At 36.4% G+C, this 21,548-nt stretch overlaps 1 protein-coding gene across 4 annotated transcripts in view; it reads right to left on the bottom strand.

The window, feature by feature from the left end:
* Positions 1-8,301: 8,301 nt before the first annotated feature.
* Positions 8,302-21,548, bottom strand: part of CUL2 (cullin 2) — a 41,802-nt gene continuing 28,555 nt past the window's right edge. For 3 of the 4 annotated variants that reach the window (XM_038122943.1, XM_038122962.1, XM_038122953.1), the window contains exons 12-21: positions 20,092-20,151; positions 19,568-19,696; positions 19,370-19,456; positions 18,713-18,865; positions 18,248-18,325; positions 16,416-16,482; positions 15,150-15,352; positions 12,615-12,716; positions 11,787-11,903; positions 8,434-8,903 (exon numbers count right to left, since the gene is read on the bottom strand). In XM_038122943.1, coding sequence (XP_037978871.1) covers positions 8,772-8,903; positions 11,787-11,903; positions 12,615-12,716; positions 15,150-15,352; positions 16,416-16,482; positions 18,248-18,325; positions 18,713-18,865; positions 19,370-19,456; positions 19,568-19,696; positions 20,092-20,151 — 1,128 coding nt within the window. In that variant the 3' untranslated portion in view covers positions 8,434-8,771. Of the gene's footprint in view, positions 8,904-11,786; positions 11,904-12,614; positions 12,717-15,149; positions 15,353-16,415; positions 16,483-18,247; positions 18,326-18,712; positions 18,866-19,369; positions 19,457-19,567; positions 19,697-20,091; positions 20,152-21,548 lie in introns of all 4 variants that reach the window. The other variant, XM_038122936.1, reaches the window with a different exon arrangement.

The raw sequence follows: 21,548 nt of genomic DNA, 5'->3' as shown, positions 1-21,548 counted from the left end.
AAGCAGGTTTGATAGCTTTTTTTTTTTTTTTTTTTTTTTTTTTTTTTTTTTTTTTTTTTTTACAATCAGCCAATGTCCCTGTTGAGTAAAGAACAATCTCATTGAGCAAAATCGGAACACTGGAAGGATATTTCTCCTCCATGCTGCAACATAAGCTAGAAATATTGATTTTAGAGCAGTTGTCACCAAAGGTAACTGCTCTAAAATTCCTGAAAGCCTTTGTAGCCTCCAGCAGAGTCTGAATACAGAGATGTTCTGTCACAGTTGCTTCCTCCATAACCACAGGTGATAGCTTGAAAAGGGATTTGTATTTATGTTGTCCATACTTTAACTAGCATGTAGCTAAGTGGAAGTTTTCACAAGCACTTTATACACTTAAAAATGAACAATATATCCTAGAAAGGATTTCTAAGGACAACAAAAAGTTAATCCAAAATACTACTCTGTAGCACACAAAGCACTAAATGCTGGTTTTCAGTGCTCGGTAGGAGTGGTATCAAAACTTTAGTATAGAGAGGGTTTAATGGGATTTTTAGTTTCATAATTTAAAAACCAGACACAACCATAGCAAACTCCTGAAGAAAACCTGGTTTAAGTATCCAAGAGCTCATGTAAGTATGACACATTAATAAAACCACATTCTAAGGAAGGCTAGGTCAAACCACTTGCTACAGAAGCAGACAGAGGAGTAGTAACCTGTGACATACCTTTATAGGCACAGATTTTAAAGAAGTGTTCAAGTGCTATATACAAGTGTCATATACAAAACACACTATGTAGGCACTAGAGCCTAGAAGGTAAGGCATGAAAGGAGCTGGTCACAGTGAGGAGGTGGATGAGGCAAGAACAGCCCCTGCAAAGAGAAAAAAATTTTCCCATGTCAGGAGCTCAGGCAGCCAAGCACTGCTGCAGAGGTCCAACAGCACAATGGCCATTTCAGACAGTGTGGAAGGGACTTCTGAAGGATACAAAACCCAGCATGCACATCGACAGGAAATGTGGACTAAATATTCCACAAAAACCTCTTTCAAAACAAACTTCTTCAAGATCTTTTCAAAAGCCTGTATTTATTTCACAAATGGATTTATAAACCAACAACCAAAAAAAAGAATAAAAAAGTCAAAGGCAAATCCAAGTATAAACCAGCTATTTTACCTGTCATATTTTCATCTTTGTCATCCTAAATGACCCACATAACCTACAGTTTCCTGAGCCACCTCAGTTAATACACGATTAAGAAGTTTATCCCATGCTTCCTGGTGTTTTTATGCACTGAGTTTCTCATCTTTGTCCCTATATTAAAATTAAGTCCATGTGGATCACAGCCTCCTTTGCCACCTGCAAATCCCCAGGGCCCTGTCCCTGTGCCTTCCCCCACTGCCCAAAGGGTGACGGCGCTGCCGCTCTCCATGGGCTCTGCTGGCAAAGCCAGGCTTGTCCCGACACGCGGCCCTTGCGCGCACGGGAACCGTACCAGGAAGGGAAGGAGCAGATATTCCAGCTCTGCCTGTCAAGTCTGCATTTCAAAGGTTGTGCCTGGGTGTGGGAAAGAATAAAAGAGGGTCTGCCAATCCACATGCAAAACTCCACGCTCTGCTGCCCCAACTGCCAGGCTGTCACTCAGGGCTGGAGCACGTCCCCATCAGTCCCTCCCCACTGCCAGGCGTGCTCACTGGCACAAGCTCCATTTCTTTCCCATCTTATCTGCCAAACTACACATGTCCTTTAAAATACACATTTTAAAAATCTGAATGCCCAGTGGTCTGAAAGAGAGAGAGCATCTGAAACAGGCAAGGCTACTGCCTTGAGGAAAGAGGGTAGAGGAGCAGCTAGTGGAGTTTCTCAATTATGTCACTCAAAAATAATAGAATGGTTTTGGTTGGAAATGACCTTAAAGATCACCTAGTTCCAATAACACTGCCATGGGCAGGGACACCTTCCACTACACCCGGCTGCTCAGAGCCCCATCCAGTCTGGCCTTGAACTCTTCCAGGATGGATGACAGGCATTCATTTGTGGGGTCTTCTCCTTGGATAGAGGTTTTTTAATGCTAGAGCCTATTTTCATGCAAATGGACTGTTTCCTTAGCCCAAAATCAGACTACTGCTGTTCCCAAGAAGAATGTTACATCTTCCCAAATCTCTTTCACCAGCTGCAATGGGCACATCTCTGATTCATGGCCATGACTCAGATTTTAAGCAGGGAATGTTTTGTGGGTGTACATCTATTCTCCTCAATTTGTGGCTACAGTTAGGCTTAGATACACCATCACCAGCACACTAAAACATGTGCCAGCAGACACCCACTTGGGGGAAGGGAGAATTTCACTTGGAATCACTGAGACAAGGCTACAGATGAGGTTCACATGACTCCTTTTCACGGTTTCAGATGGCAGTCAGGCAGAACATACAGGCAAACCTGTAAACATAATTTTGAAAGTCCAATTTCCAAATCTTTTTGAGTCGCCAGATGGTGAGATGACCCCTCAACTTAAATGCTCAAATATGCATTACTGCTATCTAGATTATTAGCTATCACTTAAGTCTATTATGAACATCAACCAGCATAGAGGATGCAGATTGCATACAGAATTCTGGCTACTGCCACTTTCCTACTGTACCGAGAAGCAGATGGCTCTTCAGTTACCAACCCACTGATGGGAACCCACACCCCCAGCCCCAGCTCCCACAGGAATATATTAATGACTAAATTACACGTCCATGTCCAAATTATTGTTTTCTAGTCCCTCAAATATTGCAATGAGAAATACACTATAAGGCGTGGGAAGCAGGTAAGAGCTCACCCTTTTTGATTTACCTTCAAGCCAGTTTAAGTCTGTACACATCCAGGAGAGGTGACAGGCCTTGCTCGCCTTATTGATTAAGACTAGGGCACTCTTCTGGTCGAGGAAAGAATGAGAACAGACTCATAAAGGCCAAGCCTCATGTATCTTGAATGTCCACTAGCATCACCACCTCTCTTTAAAAGAGACCTAATGCTGAGGAGTGCATGTGATGTGCTGGATTCTGTGCACTACACCAGGCTCCAAAGCATAGGGATCAGAGGATCGTTCATACCCTTGCACTGACAGTCTCCTCTTGATCAGCTCCAGGCAGTACCTCACTCCATGGATCTCACCACTCTGAAGGAGCCAAATAACTGGCATTTCTGAAAACAAATCTCATTAAACATCCTGAACTGGCTTCAAATATACAGATGAGTACACAGTATCATGAGTCTCAGATTTTTTCTTTTATTCTCTCAAACTCGGGTTTTGATGATCACAAATTCTATTAAGCTGGTGTCTGGAAAGAAGAAATGAAAGTGGACTCATGAGTAGAGTTTTTAAGAAAACTGACCAACTACATCTTACGAAACTCAACTGAAACTGTTCACTATAATGTCAAATACTACCAGAGAAGCACTGCACTTTTAATCATATATACCAAGCAGGTTATAGATTATATAACCAACATTAAAAGACAGGCAACAGCAATCTGCCAAGTTTCAAGACTGCCCTCAAATCACTCCTCTTTACTGACTGTTGACAGCAACAGTGCTACTGTTCTCAGCTGCTGGAAAAAGCCAGTTTGACATACATCAGAACCACCAGCTTCCACCAAAAGGTGATAATTACAGTGTTTGCCATTTGGCGATTACGGTAAGAACAAGGCCTCTTTCAGATGAGAACATGCCAAACAATCTCCTTATGTATCCATTGCTACTGTAAACACCAATATATCAAATGTTTGGTTGGATAAGAGTCAGACTGAAAGAACTGATGCCGTGGCTATGCAGACATTGGCAAGTATTTTGTCCTACATTATTTTCTGCAGTCCTAAAATACATAATTTTCTGTTCATGGTATGCAACTGCATCAAATATTTAGAGAACAAATTTTACAGAATACCAGTGTGTGATTTTATTTATCTCAGTGGAAGAATGAAGGACACACAAAGCTAATATAGCCATTCTCTGTAAAATATCAGAGATTTCCAGCTAGTCCAGAAGCTCTAGAAAAGGGTTTACACACACCAAGTTTGCCAGTGATTCAAGTGTAGTTAGTACCTGATACTGTAACAGAATGCATGCACCCAGCACTGCACCCCAGCTGAGGAGAAGGAACTTAGGATGGTTGTTAATGCCAGCTGCTTGTTACTCCAGCCAAAACAACCAAACAAGTGAGCATTTCAATTTTGCTTAAATCACCACAGTGTCAGGGCTCCTAAAAAGAGTATAGACATGAATGGTGGAAGTAATCCCCTAAACTACTAGAACTGTTTTAGAAGTGACCAACAATACCTTTAGGCTAGTTCTGTACTACTGAAGCTTAGTCCTTCACTTCCCAGATGCATGTGCAAGGTTGGGCTTACTGGGGAGACTAAGGGAGCTTTCATGTCTTGTGCTGTACTCCTGGGACAGCTGGTGGGAGCAGCACCAGCACGACTGCCAGATGCCAACCAGCCAGCCTCTTATCTTCCTCTCTGCTCCTTGTTATGTTCTTCCTTATTGATGCAATTGTGGATTCCACAGAATGGAGATAAGAACAAATGCACATCCAAGCATCTATGTGTATATGGATATGTTTGGTTACTTTTACCATCATATTTATTCACCCTACCTGTTGGAAAATCCCAGTTCTACAGAGATGGGGCAACTGAGAGGCATTTTAAAAGAATTTATTCTGTTATCAGTCTTGTAGAAGGGTGAGACATAAGAGACGTAAAACTCGATGCCATTCTATTAGAAGACAACTTATTTCCTGGTTACAATACCTCATAAATGTTTTTCAGCCTATTAGCTTTTGCCACGCAACGTTGCTAATACTTCTAACACAAATCAACTATTATTTAACCCCATGTAGTCTTGCTACAATGCATCTTTCACAGTTGTAATTCTCCAAAATATCTGTCTTTTTGCAAAGCCATCATCTGAAACTTGTTTCTAGTTCCATCTCTCTCTTAACAATGTCATTTTTATCCCACAGCCTTTCCAAGTCACCACACCTTATCTCAGAGTTTACATACAGATATACAAGACTGTGTGAGTTTTCAGTCACGTTTTAAGAATCCTTTACAAATCTATTTCTCACCCCATTCCTCTTTAAAACCACACACATGTGTTTATCAAAGTCTTGCATTGTTTTAAACTTATTATGCTCAAACACTTTTTTGACCCTTCCTCTTCTTTTCCCTGACAAAACTGGAAAATGCTATTTTCTTATCAGCTCAGAAGCACAGTACAACTTACCATAAACAAGTAAAGACAAATTCAGATTTGTAATAAGGGCAAATAATCAGTGTAGTAACAATTTCTTCTGGAGAATATGTTTTCATACATCGTGATATCCTAGATTATTTAACTCTACGTACTTACCAGGTTTGTGAAGCATGGATAATCCTAAAATATCTGTCCTAGGGTACAAAGAATTTATATTTATTATTAGAATTTGCCTGATATCAATACTATGTTGCAGTGGTTGTTTTTAAAATTAACTTTTTTAAGGATAAGAAATTTCTTTCTAAGCATAAGTGAAAAATAGTTTATAAAATTTATTTCTCCACAGACCAATTTCTGTACTCTGTTTATTCGGAAAGGTGATGTACTTCTTGAAAGTAATGATACTCACTACTTTGCAAACAGTTTATGTTATGGTGATTGAACATCTTTCATAGCTCTGGTTGCCTTGTGTGTATGAACACTCTAAAATGCAGGAACACTTTTCTTTCTGAGAACTAGACAATCAGACTCACAACAAATTAGAACATCATAGAAACACCTTTTCAGTTAGTGCAAGAATGATCAGTAGTACTCAATAACAGAGGTAAAATGCATTTTGATATTAGGCATGTATGGGATGTATGAAACCATTATGTATCCACTCAGCTGTATGGCTTCCTATACACTAGCAGGTCATACCTGTCAATAGGCATACAATAAACAAATAAAAAAGCAGTACAGTTATATCAGTTTCTTCAAGTAAATAATTAAAACTGTATGGCATTTTAGCTATCTTCTCTTTCTTACAATTTGCCCCTCCTGTTAATACCCATTAGCAGTTTATATTTTGAACCTACACTTGCCAAAGTTATTGGTTGCCAAGCTGAAGCTCCACACTATAAACTGCATCCCTGTGTGCCAGCAATGATTTCAGTGATATAACCCAGCTACAGGGGTCTCAATTTGCACTACTTTTTTCCTGAGGGGGAAGGTGTGATTTATAAAGTAGAATTCAAAATGCTTCCCAGCTATAACAACATTTCCTAAGAGGCACTGAAAAGACTGAGTTTGTGTGTAATTATGACAGACATCATCTGGGGAAGCCAACTGCACTCAAATAGATGAATGTTTTTAACTCACTAAACATGTCTCAACTCAGCAGCCTGCTTACCCAGAACCCAAAATGATGGTTTAGGTATGCAAAAATTGAGAGATAAGGTAATGTTAAAACCTTGCACGTTTGGGCTAGAGCAGTGAAGTTCTTGTGTTGCTTATGAAATGATTCTGAAAATAAATTGGTCAAGCCTTCTTCAAATTAAGCCTTAAAATTTTGCTACTGGAGTCTATATTTAAATAAAGCTTTTATTAACCCTTTTATGAACAAGCTTAAAATCTGTTAACTAAAATACAAGTTACAAGATAAACCACATTTGTTTCCAGAAACTTTGGTGTCAGTGTTAGTTTGTTTTCTGGAGAAAGGATGTGCTAATTCAGCATTCAAGAAATATTCCTCCCTTTCTTTTTTGTGTTATGTAATAGAATATTGCCCCTATTTTTTGTCCTTAGATGTAATGAATTTTTTTTTAACAAAGCACAGAAATGCTCCACACTGAAATAGATTAGAAGTCACTCCAGTCAAAATCTGTGTTGATTTGTCTACTGTTTACTACAACTGGTGACAGTATAAGCACCTGTGCTGTGTCCCACCACATAGAGACAACTCTAAACTAACACTTTAGACAACGATCTACAGCACCATATTACAGTTAGTTTAAAAACCTCACTTCTTGAAGACATAAATCCATGTAAAAAAATTAGATCTTAGCAAAGTGGGATAAAACACCATAAATATGGAAGGAATGTTTATTGCACTTTATTGTTTATTGCCCTTTATTCATCCTTAGCAAAATCCACATCAGAAAAACATAGCACCACTTCTTGATGCATTTCCTAGTTAACCATAGAAAGTTTCCTATACCCTCTAGATAGTATATGAATGCAATACCATTTAAGAAATAAGAGACAGCAACAATCTGAGAGTTGGAGAGAAGCCTTTCATACAGTGAAGAACTAGAAAAAAAAAAAAAAGAGTAAAAAGCTCCCTCCAAATGTTTGCTTTTCTTTAAAATTAGTTCTTGATGTGTGGATTTTTAGTAGGTGATACTACACAATCTAAAAAAATACTGCAAATAGTATCTATCTACATATGTATTTTTATATGCACACAAATAAATCTGGCAAAAATAGAACATTTAAACTTAATATTTATCCTGTCAATCATAATTGCAGGCATAGCCATGAGGAAACTCTTTTGCAGCAGGCATTCAGTGTGTTCAAACTCTCAATGCTCTTAAATTCCATTCACTTCCAGTGGTAGAGTTGGTATCTTTTAAAATTATAGTTTGCTTGTTTAAGAGTGAACAGTCACCATGCCAACCCTGATGAACAACACAGGACATGAAATAGCCTGTGGATTTCTTGTCTCACCCTAACAGCTGGAAATCTAATTGGGGCAGAGGAAAACAAAACATGATAAAAACAACCATAGCAGTCAGGAGGGAAAACAAGAAACAAGCAGTATGAGTTTATGTGGAAACAATCATAAACACCCATCCATGTAGTGTTTCTACCCAATACATTAGAGAAAAAACATTTTTCAGTTACCAGCCTGCTATATGCCTTCCCAAGCCACTGAGCTCTATCTTTGATGTTCATGATAACTATTCCTAAGTGTTTGTGAACTACACCATTTAAATCCCCTCAAACATCAGTTTATTTTCTCTTGTAACATATTCCTGTAGTGTGGGATTAACAGACACAGCAGAGGCCTTCAGGCACCGAGAATGTAAATCAGCCTAATCTCAAGAAAACAAGATGTGCACTTAACCATAAATATTTTTATAATCACATCAAACATGACATACCTGGTATTCAGTTTTATATAAATTAGTTGTTATGACAGACCTACTTCTGAGGTTATCCATAACCCAAACACGTAACATTATTTCTACTCTTCAGGCCTGAATAATATTTACAGACATTAATGCTATATCCAGCTCTACAATCATTCGAGACACGTTATATAACTTTATTTTTTTATTTGACAAGCAGCAGTATCATGTTCGTCATTTTTTTTACATTTTAATGTAGATACAATTATTAGGTTATCTGTCATATTACAATATTTAGGTTTTTTGTGTGATTTTTTTTTTTACTTTGTCTTAAGATACATTAAAAAACATCAACTGCAAACGTGAAAGGGGAGGGGGAAAAAAAAAAGCATGGTACCCAACCAATTCTCCACATTTCAGCAATACTTCACTCATTCTTTTAGTAAAGTTTTAAGAAATGTCATAATGACATGAGCTTGAAATATCTATAGGCATTTTCATTGACGCTCATGACATGGCACTGGTGATGTTGTAAACAGCAGAAAAACGGGGGCTGCCAAGTGACCAATTATGGAGGCACAGGCCTGCCTCTTCCCACAGGAACACACCAAACAGTGACAGCAATGATCTCCTTACAATCATACCTGCAGGATAGCAACATCATGCTACATAACTGTACTCGTCTGCAGAGGCCTGGCTTCGCTCTATGTACTGTTTGTCTATCAGGACTTCAATACACTTCTTAATCATGCTGATACTAGGGTTAAACCTAGCTCTTGATTGGCTAATTACCTGCAAAAGAAAGACACAGTTTTTGTGTTATTTAAATTTTTCACAGTTATAAATGTCATCTAAATATTTGCTAAAGGCTTTAAGGCAAATTCAGTATATTTTTCTTTTAAAGACAGGATTAAATAACCCTGGAATAGTTAAGTTATAACAAACAAGAAACTATCTCCCCATATAAGTGTCAGGACACAAACTGACTGGTCAGCTCACTGGTTACTTTGGCCACATGTTCCCCAGATCTCCTCATTCCTCTTGCTTGCTTCATTTGTCACAGTTCAAATGAAGATAAATATCCATGTTAAAAATTAATCTAATATTAACACATTTCTTCATTACTATCACAGTGGAATTTCCCTACCACTAACCTCCTTTCCTATACAATTGGAGAAAATCAGGATGAACTTCTCTTTCTTTAGTCACTGAAGACAGACCCACAATTTAGTGCATTCCATCTGGCTATGTTGGAACTTTTTAATACATGCAGTAAGAAGTTATTTATTGTAAAAACAAATGTATATTTGCATTTGTGGAAGAAATTGCCACTCCAGGCAAAACTTTAGATGTCTCTTAGAAGTTCTCAGTTTTGCCCATTCTCTTGTAGAGAAGGGGAAGAAATTGTCTGCATCAACAGAATGTGCAAATCTATAAGTAGGAAAAACTTTCAAACAGAAGATCTTACTACTCAAGTGTCACAATATATTTTGCCTGTAGTTTCTTATTTTTTCTGTAAAGAAAATTATTTTTATTTCAGCTGAATTTTCAGTTTTCTTTACAACTTCTCATGGCTGGCTTTGTCCCAGCTCTAGAGCTTACTGGGGCCCTCTGTGAGCCAACAGAACTCACCAGGTGGAACTCACCCAGCAAAGCAAACAAAAACCTCAAAAGAGTGAGTTTTGTTGGGCTAACAGCCAAGGGTCTGGTATGTTCCACAGCAGCACAAGTGAGGAGAAACTGGGTGCTAACAAGCTGATAGGTCTGCTTGGATTTCTCCAAACTTTGCCCTCCACTGAAGCTTATTGTCATCACCACACTTCATGTATTTACTTAAGACAATGAAAGAGAGAATTTTGTACTGGTACAGGTTTTCTTGTTGTTGTTGTTTTGGTTTTTTTTTAAATCTAAGATAGTACAAGTAAGAAGGATAGACAGAAATACCTGATGGTCAGAATAAAAATTTTCTGGGAATGACTGTTCTGATGTCTCCCCTCCACTACCCTTCCAGTCTTACTCATTTTACAGGAAAAGCTACCTCGTCTTGCAGGGGACTGCAACATTGAGCTAGAATTGAAATTATCAGGGCACATCTAACACAATTAACAACTCCACAAAGACCACATGCTGACATATACAGGTCTACCAAGAGCCTGGAGTATTTTCTTGGACACCTCAACCTAAATGAAATGTGTGGTGCTGTAGTGTTAGAATCAGAGCTAACTATATTAGGGTTAGGAGTCTCTCAAGTATCTCTCTAACAGCATAATCCTGCCCTTATAGCTAAGAAAAAAAATACTAATGAGGTGAGAAAATATTAACTATTCATAGTAAACAGACTTTCTACAGAAATATTCGTTCTTACTCAAGAAGTCAAACAGTACACTTTAACTGATACATTATATGTTAGAATATAAATAGCATGACAAAAATAACAGTGGCACCAGAATTAGTAACAATATCACAACTATATTCTCTACCTAGTTTTTAACTGAGTAACCATGAAAATATCCACGTTTTTTGCAAAGCTGAAGGAAAAGGTTCTAATGTTACTATTCTGCAAGAGCCCTGCAAAAGCAAAACACAGCAGGGGCATGTAAGTGGCCCTTCCATTAGACAAAGGAAGAAGCAACCAGAAAGGATTTGTTTCCAAAACATAGAAATTTGTAATCTATTTCACCCTCATCTTTTAGATATTCAAAATCATATTTCTCAAATTAAGCTTGCTTTCAGACTATTTGTGTAAAAACACTTCTTCAATATCCAAAATCTTTAAGAGGTCTCACACTGCATCTTCTGGGCTTACAAACTCCCTGTAGCTGCTAGGTTTTTTTGGTTTTTTTTTTAAGAAATAAAAATGAAGGAGTGGGTGTGGTAAATTGTTTCCTCCATCACCACAAATTACTCAATGTCTCTCCACCTCTATGCTCAAAATGGTAGAATAAAACAGGAATCTCAATTCCCCCTTCCACTCTGAGGCCATCCAGCAAGGCTCAGAGATGCAAGAATGAATTAAACTGAAGAAAGAGCTTTGGAAGGTTGAGAAAAGTAAAACTGGCAACTAGTTGGAAGAAGCAAATGTTAGGCTGGAATGAGAAATACAATTAGGCAGGCAACCAGCAGACGGGAAAGTGGGAGAAAAACTAAAGAAATAGCACTTCCTTCCAAGCCAGCCTGTGACAGTTCACAGGTCATTAATCTGGAATCTAAAAAATCTAGAGAACTGTACCGCTTTGTGGAAAAGGGAGATTAAAAAGTGCATGTCTCCATACTCAGACAACTTTTAAAGTTTAAACCATGAGTTATAATAAAATAATGATTAGAGCACAGAATTGGCTAAATGCTTCTGCAGAAATTTCATACTAGAATATCCCTATTCAGGTTTTCAGCTGAACCCATAGCTCTGGCAATGATTTTTACAGGATACAACATCTCTTGGCATAGAACCAGCTAACAGGAAAGAGCAAGAACTTAATGCTTTGGTGCTAAGACATATTTATGAGATTGAGGGATCCCAGCTAGTGCTCCAGTACTGCAGTTCAAAATAGACTCCAGGGAAATTCTCACTAATTTTGCTGGAGTACTGGTTTCCACATGGTTGAGTTTTGTAGTCCGATGTTCTACCCTACTATCCCGAAGATTTTAATGCAATCAAGCTCAAGGACTTTCTCTTACCTCCTGAATAAGAGCATTATGTCGGAGCACTTTACGTGCCTTCATGATACGGACTATAGCAGCTTGAAGGTACATTTTCCTGTCTTCATCTACAGCACTTCGGGTCTGCTCCATCTCCTGTGACACAGGAAGAACAGTAATGCTCAAAACACAGTAAGACCAATAAAGACCGCATAAAACTATCTTGAATCTCTATTTTTTACTTTACTAAAAGTGGTGCACTAATACAAAAATGCAGGTGTAATTCAATTCCAGTAAAAGTATGCCCATAAATCAAGGATATCAGGTTTCATCAAAGTCAGTAGGAAGGTAGGAGAGAGGCATCTAAACCAACATCGTTGCTAGGGAGAAAAGCAAGCAGAACTGACTATAATGTATTGAATTTGGCAGCACATACCTATCTTGTACAAGATCCTGTGTCTTAGGAGATACACTGAGAACATGGATTAACAACACAGGAGTTGATTTTAGTTGCCAAAGGACACAAAATGATAGGAAAATAGTTGATTGGTTCTGCTGTTCTTGCAGTAAGTTCCTTTATAAACACCAGCAACAAAAATGTCTCACGACATAGACTAAACATCAATACCATTTGGTATTACCATTTTGTTTATCTTTTTCTTCTAATTTTTGTCCCCTATTTCATCTTCTCTTGCCTATATTTCAAGTACAAAAAAATTGCATTGCTTAAGCTTTAAATCTACAAAATTTCTTTTGCAAATCTTACGGAATCTCTTATCTGCTTACACCAAACTAACGCAGTAAATTCCATTTTAGAAAAATAAGCTTTCTAAGCTATTCAGGCTAGAAACACCAAAGAATACTTGCCTGTGGCGTGTCTTTCTGCATTGATGTGGTAATTTTGAACTTTGTTCGTTTACTGCTGAAGTTCATATTTAATGAAAACGTAGACTCTGTCTCTATATCTTCCTGCAACAGAGAATTGTTTTTAAAAATCAGGAATGGAACCAGAAAATACTAACAATTTACTTTGAAAAGTCGCAGTTATGGTCTTACATGCACAGAAAAAAATTCAGATTTGTAACTGGAAATTCAAAAATGCCACTTGAACAGGGTCAATTTTTAAAGCAAGTTTAACTGACCCAGAAATAATTTCTATTTCAGAAAATACTATTGAAGAACTCTGCCATACAAGAATTCTGTTAGCAAGCAAATTGTGTTTTAATAATTTGATACCTTATCTTAGTTGCAAACACTCTCCATTTAAAGTCATTTTTTCCCTGCAAAGAAAGTAGGATTTGCATTTATCTATGACAGGACCTCAAAGGGGAGCTGCTGCTTTCATAATTTTTACAAAAATTGTCTTCCAGAATTTAAGGAAAAGCATCTTAACATTTTGAGATGTTACAGCAGAAACGGCTGACAGACTGCAACTTCTATAGTGCACATCTATCTGCAGATTTCAAATTTTTTCCTGTCAGAATCTCAATTATTTTCCACATATATATGTGCATATTATTATTATTATTACTACTATTATTTCTGAATTTTTTTTTCCTACAGTAAAAACACCTTTACATTCAACACAGCATGACTGGACAGATCTCTGCAGTTTCCAGGCAAGAGTCTGTACAAGTATTACCAATTTCCAGTAGAATAAAACTACTTGGATTCTGAGACCTTGGAATCTTGCCAAACTGTCTAAAGCACAAGCATTTTAGTAAACGCAGAAAATATTTATCTAAATATGCACTCAAACCAATATTAATTCTAATTTTGTATCTTGCAACAAATAGTCTTTGTTACAATATAAATAAAAACCAGGTTACCAGGCATGGTATAGAAAATACAATGTGAAAGAGGAAAGACCAAGAGCTTTAAAAATAATTAGCTAACAAAAAATAGCCGAACATTAACTTTTAGCATTATTCTGATGACACAGTTGAATACAAAGCAAAATAAATCGTGTATTGAGCATGAACTCAAAAAACGTGTTTCGAATGAACCATTGAAGATTTGGAGTTGAAGCTTCTCATGCTCTTTCCCCCACACCCGTTCACAAAATGAACAAACAAGTAAAAGAAAACTACAACATACACTAGACTGCACTTTTCTGTTTGGCTCAGATACAGGTAAAGAGAAGTTTGTGTGTTGGATTCCACTGCTTAAACCAGTAAAGCTCACTTGTTTATTTAATAAGTAAGCTGATAGAATGTCTACAGATCTGCTATCACATTGCTGGATGGAGTGCAAAGAAAACAGAAATAGTAAAGACACTTGAATACAGTAGCCTGGAAGGCAAAGAACTGGAAAATGCAGTGGTAAGCATTAAAAAGTAAAAGGGTTGGAAAGCTGTATTATTCTTTCTTCTATGACATAAGCTTTAAGAAACTGGGTGAACTTTATACAATGGACATAAATAAATGTAAATCCTTTAAATAACAGGCAACGTTCTAAGATTATTAAAGGTCTCACTGTTTCCTGTAATAGCTCCCATGTTTTATTTGACCCATGGTTTAACAGACATCTTCCCAGCAATTGTTCCAACCTGAGCTCATTTCTAGATATGGGAAGCATGTCCTATGCTTCAGCCAAGCACCAGATCTTCCTTGTGATCTCACTTTCCATTTTCTAAAATTTTCCTGGTTAAAAACAAAAGCAGCTGTGAGAGCAGTTTTGGATTTCTTCTTGTAAGCGAATTGAACAGCTTCTCTCAGTTCCTTCTGTCTGATACTGTCGGCATGGCGGGCTTTCTGGGTGAGCTGGAAGCACATGCTATGTCTGTACGGGATGCACAGGCTCTTCGGAAGTATTTCTTACTTAACAGAGTAAAGTCTGTGCCCTTTGCCATACTGGAAAAAAGATTTCACAGAGGCTACACAGAAGGATGAGACAGTCAGAAGAAGTATCAACCATTGCCTGAATCACAAACAAAGCTCAGATACTACTGGAATTCCAAGAAAGTCATGGAATGATAAGTCTGACAAACTGCAGCAAAAATCCTCTCACAGAAGTCCTCCTTGCTCTCTTTCTTGCTCCTGTAATCTGTCCGTAAGAAGGACACGGTTGCTCTTTCTTTTAGTCTCTTAATCCCACAAATATTTTTTAGGATCACTGTAAAACTCTAGTTGACTACTTGGGCTCCTTCCCGTGATTCAGTACAACTTTGAAAGCAAGGCAAGAGAAGCAATAAAGAGTTTTTGCATTATTAAGCCTATATGACAGGCTCTCTACTTCCTCCTGTCTCTTTCCTTATAAGTAGAGATTTACAATTTTTCTCAAAGGTCAAAAATAAAGCTTAGAAAAATAAAAGTAAACGATGGATATTTTTAAAAAGTCCTCAACAAATATCAGAATGACAAGACTGAAAACATTAAACTTTTTAATATCATTATGGTATACCTTGTCTGAGTCATGGTTGATCATTTTGACATCAAGCAAAGATTTGATGGTTTTTGTCAGCTCCTTCTCATTCATTTGTGTACTGTCCTGAAGCTCCTTGTAAGTGACAGTCTCACTGTTGTTGAAGGCAAGCAACACTGCCATTTGGTATGTTGTGACCATGGCTACGTAAGGTTTGCACAAATAATTCATTTTTACTTCACCTGTAATGATACAAGTAGTATTTTATAAACTGGTGAAAGGTGCTGAAAAGTCATCAGAAGCCTAACTACCAGAGCTCTTCATACATTTCCAGACATCCAACTCAAGCCTGTATTTAACACTTGAAATGGAACAATGACAACTGATGCTGTGAATACAGTGCGGCCTACAACTGCCCCACCCTGATTAACTATGCATACTAGTCAAATAGTGCAATATACAATAATAATAAATATATAATAATCATAAAAGAAGAAATTCCAAGTAGCCCCAACACATTGCAATGCATAAACTTCAATTAACAGCTTACACAGAATCTCAAAGTAGCGATTAATGAGGAATTGATTAAAGGAAAGATTTAAAAATAATGTAAAATACTCGTCCAACAAAAATTTTTCACATTTTTTACATTTTTAAAATTCCCATGAAAAACAAAAAGCACTGAAGAAGTCTACTTGAAAGCAGATTTAGATTTTCTGTGTGAGGGTGAGTGTGAGTTAACAGCAGCCTTCTGTTACCAGAACTAGATTTTCATTATATTACATTGTCATGGGCTATGGTTTTCACCTCCATGCGATATGTTGCAGTGCTCAGTTGTTAAAGCCTGATACTGAAAGCACTTAAAATAAAACATGTTTGACTGACACTTACTAAAATAAATACTTGACAATAATAAACACTAAATACTTAAAAGTATGTATGTATGTAGATACATACCTGAGTAAAATAGTATAATATGCATTCTTAAAATTATTTAGTATTTATGTCAGGAACATCTGTACTACAGAAACAATTCCAGGGCAATCGTTATTAACTCAGCAGTTCTGCAGAGCTTTTCTGCAGTTAAGAACATACAATTCTAGTTTTACTTGGATTTAATAAATCACAAGTTTACAAGACATGGATTTTGGAAAGTCTAAGTACTAAATAATTATTTGTAACACAAAATATGTCCATTGACTTTATATGCAAAATAATGTTCCAACTCCTCATGTTTTTGTCATTTGAAAACAAATTTTAGCAAGTAACTTTGGATCATAAGTTTAACAAAGCAATTATTTTTACCTGTACAAAGATAATGTAACCAAGTAAGCTTCCTTCCACTAAAATGCTGACTGTAAAATAATTCAAACTGCAAAACAAAATGAACAGCAGTTAGTCACACATATAACTACTCACAACAGTTTATCATCACCCTACCACCCTAATGAAGAAATACTGGTTTTATGTCCATCACACTGATAAAAACATTGCAGATCCATTCATGACAGCACTTTCCTTTAGAGGATGAGTGATGACTGAATCTTATTTTAAGGTCTACTCTGGTAATGAGAAGAACTTCAGCAGATTCAAAGAACCTTTTCCTAAAATGAGATCAAACCCCCTAAACCCCACAATGCCAACACTGTGTAGACACACCTATTTGGCTTATTCTGATTTGGTCTGGAAACTGATTAACATTGAAGGAGAACATAAAAACAGGGAATTTTGATCTCTTTAGGAATTAGGTGTTTCTCCATCCACAAGCTTGCACAGTATGAAAAACCGTATTTATACATCACTCAGATAAATATAGATTTACAGGAAGCTTCATCAGTCTCAGAAAAAGCTGCTGAAGAGGTTGCCCAACTACACAGGTACTCACATACTTTGGAGTGCAATTGCAATACTATTTTTTTCTTTCTAAATCCTTGCCAGAATCCTAAGAGAACTCTCTCCATGGGTCAAAGCATCAAATTGGACAGTAAATAAAGACATTGGCAGACAATTTTCAAAGACTCCCCCCTCAAGGTCATGTTCTGTTTCTTTAGGGAATTCTAATTTAAAGCACTGATCCCTACCTAGGTGACACATGAATAAGTCTGCTCCTTTAAAATGGCAAAATGGTGAAATTAGGCTAGCAACCCAGACTCTGACCTGCTTCTGATACACAATTCTGTACCAATTTTCCAACTGAGGCACAACTGACAACACTCCTATTTTAACTCACAAAGACATCAAAATCTCATCACACCTGGTGATCCTGTAGTCTGGGTCAGAAACTATTATATTGCTAAAACCAAGTGCCACTTAAGTGGAAACTAAAGCTGAATAAGTAGTCCTAATATTCAGCAGTAATACAAGAAAAAGATCCTTCACCACAGAAAAAGCCATTTGCCATTATAACTTACATCAAATAGCAATTTAAGGTATAAAAACAGCTATAAAAATCTCTTATGTCCAGTAACAAAAAATTTGTATTGTCTAAATTGTACTTCACCGTCAAATACACCTTAGCAAAGATGAACACAAATATTTTGTTTTTCAACAAACATTGTAATTGTACAGGTAACATTTAGAATACAATAATATAATCAAAAGCAACAAAATACTCTACCTCTACCAAGCAGAAATAATCACATAAGAAGAAAATATTTGGCTAAAGCCAAACCTTTACTGCTTTGAGAAATCATAAAATGAGATTTAGAGAAGTTTGCACAAAGCTTGACTTTGAACAACTTCTATGAAACAAGGAACAATAAACCTGTATTTGCAGCTTAATCTGCGTTTAAGACTGTTCATATTTAATATTAGAAACAGAATCTTCTTTTAATCTAAATATTAAGAGTTGGTTTTGAAGCAAATAACCAACCTAGTTCATTTGACTGCATTTATTAGCATTGCTTTCAGCAATAAAAGTGTAGATGAGAGATGTGAAAAAGCTACACAAATACACACATAAATTCAGTAAGGTATTTGGGTGACCTTTCCACATTGCATATGGACTGGAAACATGAGAGACATAATTTACAATCAAAAGGAAGCAGCTCAAGTTTTTCTCTGTTAGAGAGATGATTTTTCATTTGGCGTTATTTTACATTTTCCACATGTTTACAGGAAGCCTCCTACTAACCTACCATCTGTACACTTTTTTCCAGTTCCTGAGGAATTGCAAATGTAGAAGAAGGAGCCTGAGTTAGAGGCCATGCACCAGCCTAAAAGTATTGGGAAAAACAGAAGCATTAACATTTTCGTACAACACATATATTAAGAAAAAATAACACTCTCAAGTGGGTGTGTAGTGTGCATTATGTCATAAGACAATCAATTAACTCAGGAAGTTTTACTGATCATTTTTTAATGCACCTTCTGCACACCCCACTGAGGTATTAATTAAGACAGAAATTTTATATCACTATTGTTTAGGGACCTAGTCGGTTGATTTTACAAAGAAACACTAGGAAAGTAAGTAATTTCACAATGATCACAGGCCATCAGTTCCCATATAAAGTAGTATACATAATTAGAAAAACTGTACATTTGTAATCAGAACATAAAAAGTAAATACAAATAACTCAGCAGCAATAAACATACATTAGTACCTGTAGAACATATATCTGAAAACTAATTCCCAAATCAATGATTGTGTCCTGGTTTTTGATAAAGTTGTTGAATTTGTTGTTGAGATCAGCACTAACGCTCATGTCTGTATACATTCGATGGAGCTTGCTGGTAAATTCATAACCACAGGCTTGCTGTGAAGAAATATTGTAACAGGTTTCAAAGTGAAAACAGTACTCTTCATATAAATTATGTTCCCTCACTCATACAATATGAAAATCTAGTCAGCAGAAGTGTTGTTATATTTACAGAAAACACTAGTTATAATAAAAAAAACCACTGTAAAATAAAATTATATTAATCTTAGTTTCACCTTATATACACTAATCTATTTGAAAAAATATTATTTTATAAAATCAAAAGACATGTTTATTAAAGTCCTTGGTACTTTTTTAATGTTAACATTAATGACTTGAACACAGCTAACAAAATTATCCAAAACCTCATAAAAATCTCAAATGCCTAGGTGATACTCAGCCTTTTATCTTTCATAGACTACCAAAACACTAGCTTTTGCTGTCAGCTATTGGAAACAGATTTACCAATTGCTAAGTTACCTCTGGCACCCTCTGCTGCTCCCTCTCAACACTACATACTCCTGTATTTGTTTACTCTGTGTTAGAAGAATATTACCTTACCTTTAGTTTGTTTATCATCGCTTCTTCGGAATCCATAGACATAGACAAACCATGAATTAATCTTTTTGCCAACATTCTGGCATAGAACTGCATTAAAAAAAAAAACAAACAGAGTTGAGGATTTTAAGAAGCATAATCACATTCTTCAAGTAGGCTTTAAATGTGACATTTTAACCATTATTAAAGAGGAAAAGTTACCTTTTGGAATACATCTTTGTCATCAATGTATTTGAAAACAGTAATGAAACTCGTAAGCTTGTCTTCTACTTCATTCTCTGTCATTCCTTTTGCTGATTTCTTTAACAAGTTGTCACAGTATTTGGCCAGCTCAAATTAAAAAAAGAAAAATCAAACCCCAAACTACTTGTCAAGCTTGAGAACAAATGTATGCGAAGGCATTTGGTATTTCCAAATTTCTACAATAGTTCAAACATGAAATAAGTCACAGTCTACCATCTCACATTCTATACAAGGGCTGCATTCATGGGCAAACATTCATGGGCATACATTCTGCACCCACAGAAAATACAGTCTATACCAAAAATTAGAACCATAGCAATTTTGCACACTCACAAAATGTGTGTGCAGCTTAAGCTGTAACTACTAAAATACACACCTGAGTGTGACCCAGTGTGAGAACTGGATATGCATGTGAAGGACCCCATGGCAATCCATTTGATGGTTATATACAAGAATTATTACTTTCTGTGTGCATCACTTACCAACTCAGGTGCTTTGCAGATCGACTTGGGCTCCCGATAGTTAACTACTGATGTCAAAGCCTACATAAAACATGGAGCAAAGAGAAAAAATTGTCATGGACCAAACTTTTTTCTTTTATGAAATTTGAAGAAATCAAAAAAATCCTCAGGGCAAAGACCATCTGAGATCCTATAAAATTGAAAGGGGATAAAAAAAGAAACAATTCATAAAAAGGTTAAATTACTGCTCTACGAGAATTTGGTTGTTAAACATTTTCAAGTTGAGAATTAAGTAAAAGTAGAAAGAGTAGAAGAAGAAAAATAATTACAGAAAACCGAAGAATGAATTAGGTTCTGATTAGAAACTTCACAAATGTATTATCATTTTGGTATACAGCAATATTATGCTCCAAAAGAATGGATGGAAAGAAACTTAGGAATAAGTGCAGATAAAGTAGATTTGAGCAGCAGCACATCAACAGCACATATGTTGAGCTGAAAAACTTATATGATGTGTTCACAACAGTAAGAAACGAAAGTGCTTTTGGTTGTTGGATTTTTTCATACACTAAAAAGGAGAAAACTATATTGGTGAAAGTGGAAATTTGAAGCAGTAGAGTACAAACAATACAATGGCTGAAGAAAATGTGAATATGATGAAAAAGGAAAGAGATAATGGCAGTTTAGAAATGAAAAAAAAGGTTATCAGAATAAGAGAGTTTCTAAACTACATGACACATTTAAATTAGTGTTGTAAACTAACAGCGAACCAAAAATACTGCATGACCATAGTTCATGGTATTATAGGTATTATAGCTCCTCTGTGGAAGGAAAATATTGGTTTTATCATTATAAAGACAAACCAACAAGGAACTCTTCTGTACAATACCTCAAGACTGCAAAATTTGCTAATAGGTCCCTAGAATTCCTCTTAGAAAAGAATGCACGACTTAACAAGAAATAGGAAACTCTTTAAAGCTTGGAACAATCTCTTGCAATAATACTGGAGGCAGCAATAGTGATTTTGACAGTCATCATCAAAAATTAACAGCAAATCAATATTTTAAGTATTTACTGTAAGAAAGATCAATGAAGTGAAGAACTGATGTATTTAAGAAAAAGTACATTGTCTGTCTATATGCCAGCAAATGAAGTTGTCTGTCTCGTGTTACTCCACCTTCTGGTACATGACATTAATTGCAATGGAGAGAGAAATGTATTTGGTATTGAGATATTTGTTTTAAAATGCTAAATAATTATTTTATCAATGTCACAAATACAGATAGGTAATTACTATTGGTACCATCACTAGTACTTTCTCCATTAGGCCTCTTCAGGTTAACCTTGACTGATAATTGACAAAGCTTAGACTCTGACATAAACTGCAAACTGCAACTACTGCACAGACCACAAAAGAGCAATGAACTGTATGTGGGCATTCTGTGAGGGGAAGCTAAAGAAAGAAAAGATATTTATTC

Source organism: Motacilla alba, chromosome 2 (genome assembly GCF_015832195.1).
Source record: "Motacilla alba alba isolate MOTALB_02 chromosome 2, Motacilla_alba_V1.0_pri, whole genome shotgun sequence".
Taxonomy (NCBI): Eukaryota; Metazoa; Chordata; class Aves; order Passeriformes; family Motacillidae; genus Motacilla; species Motacilla alba.
This window is presented reverse-complemented; position numbering and strand designations above follow the sequence as displayed.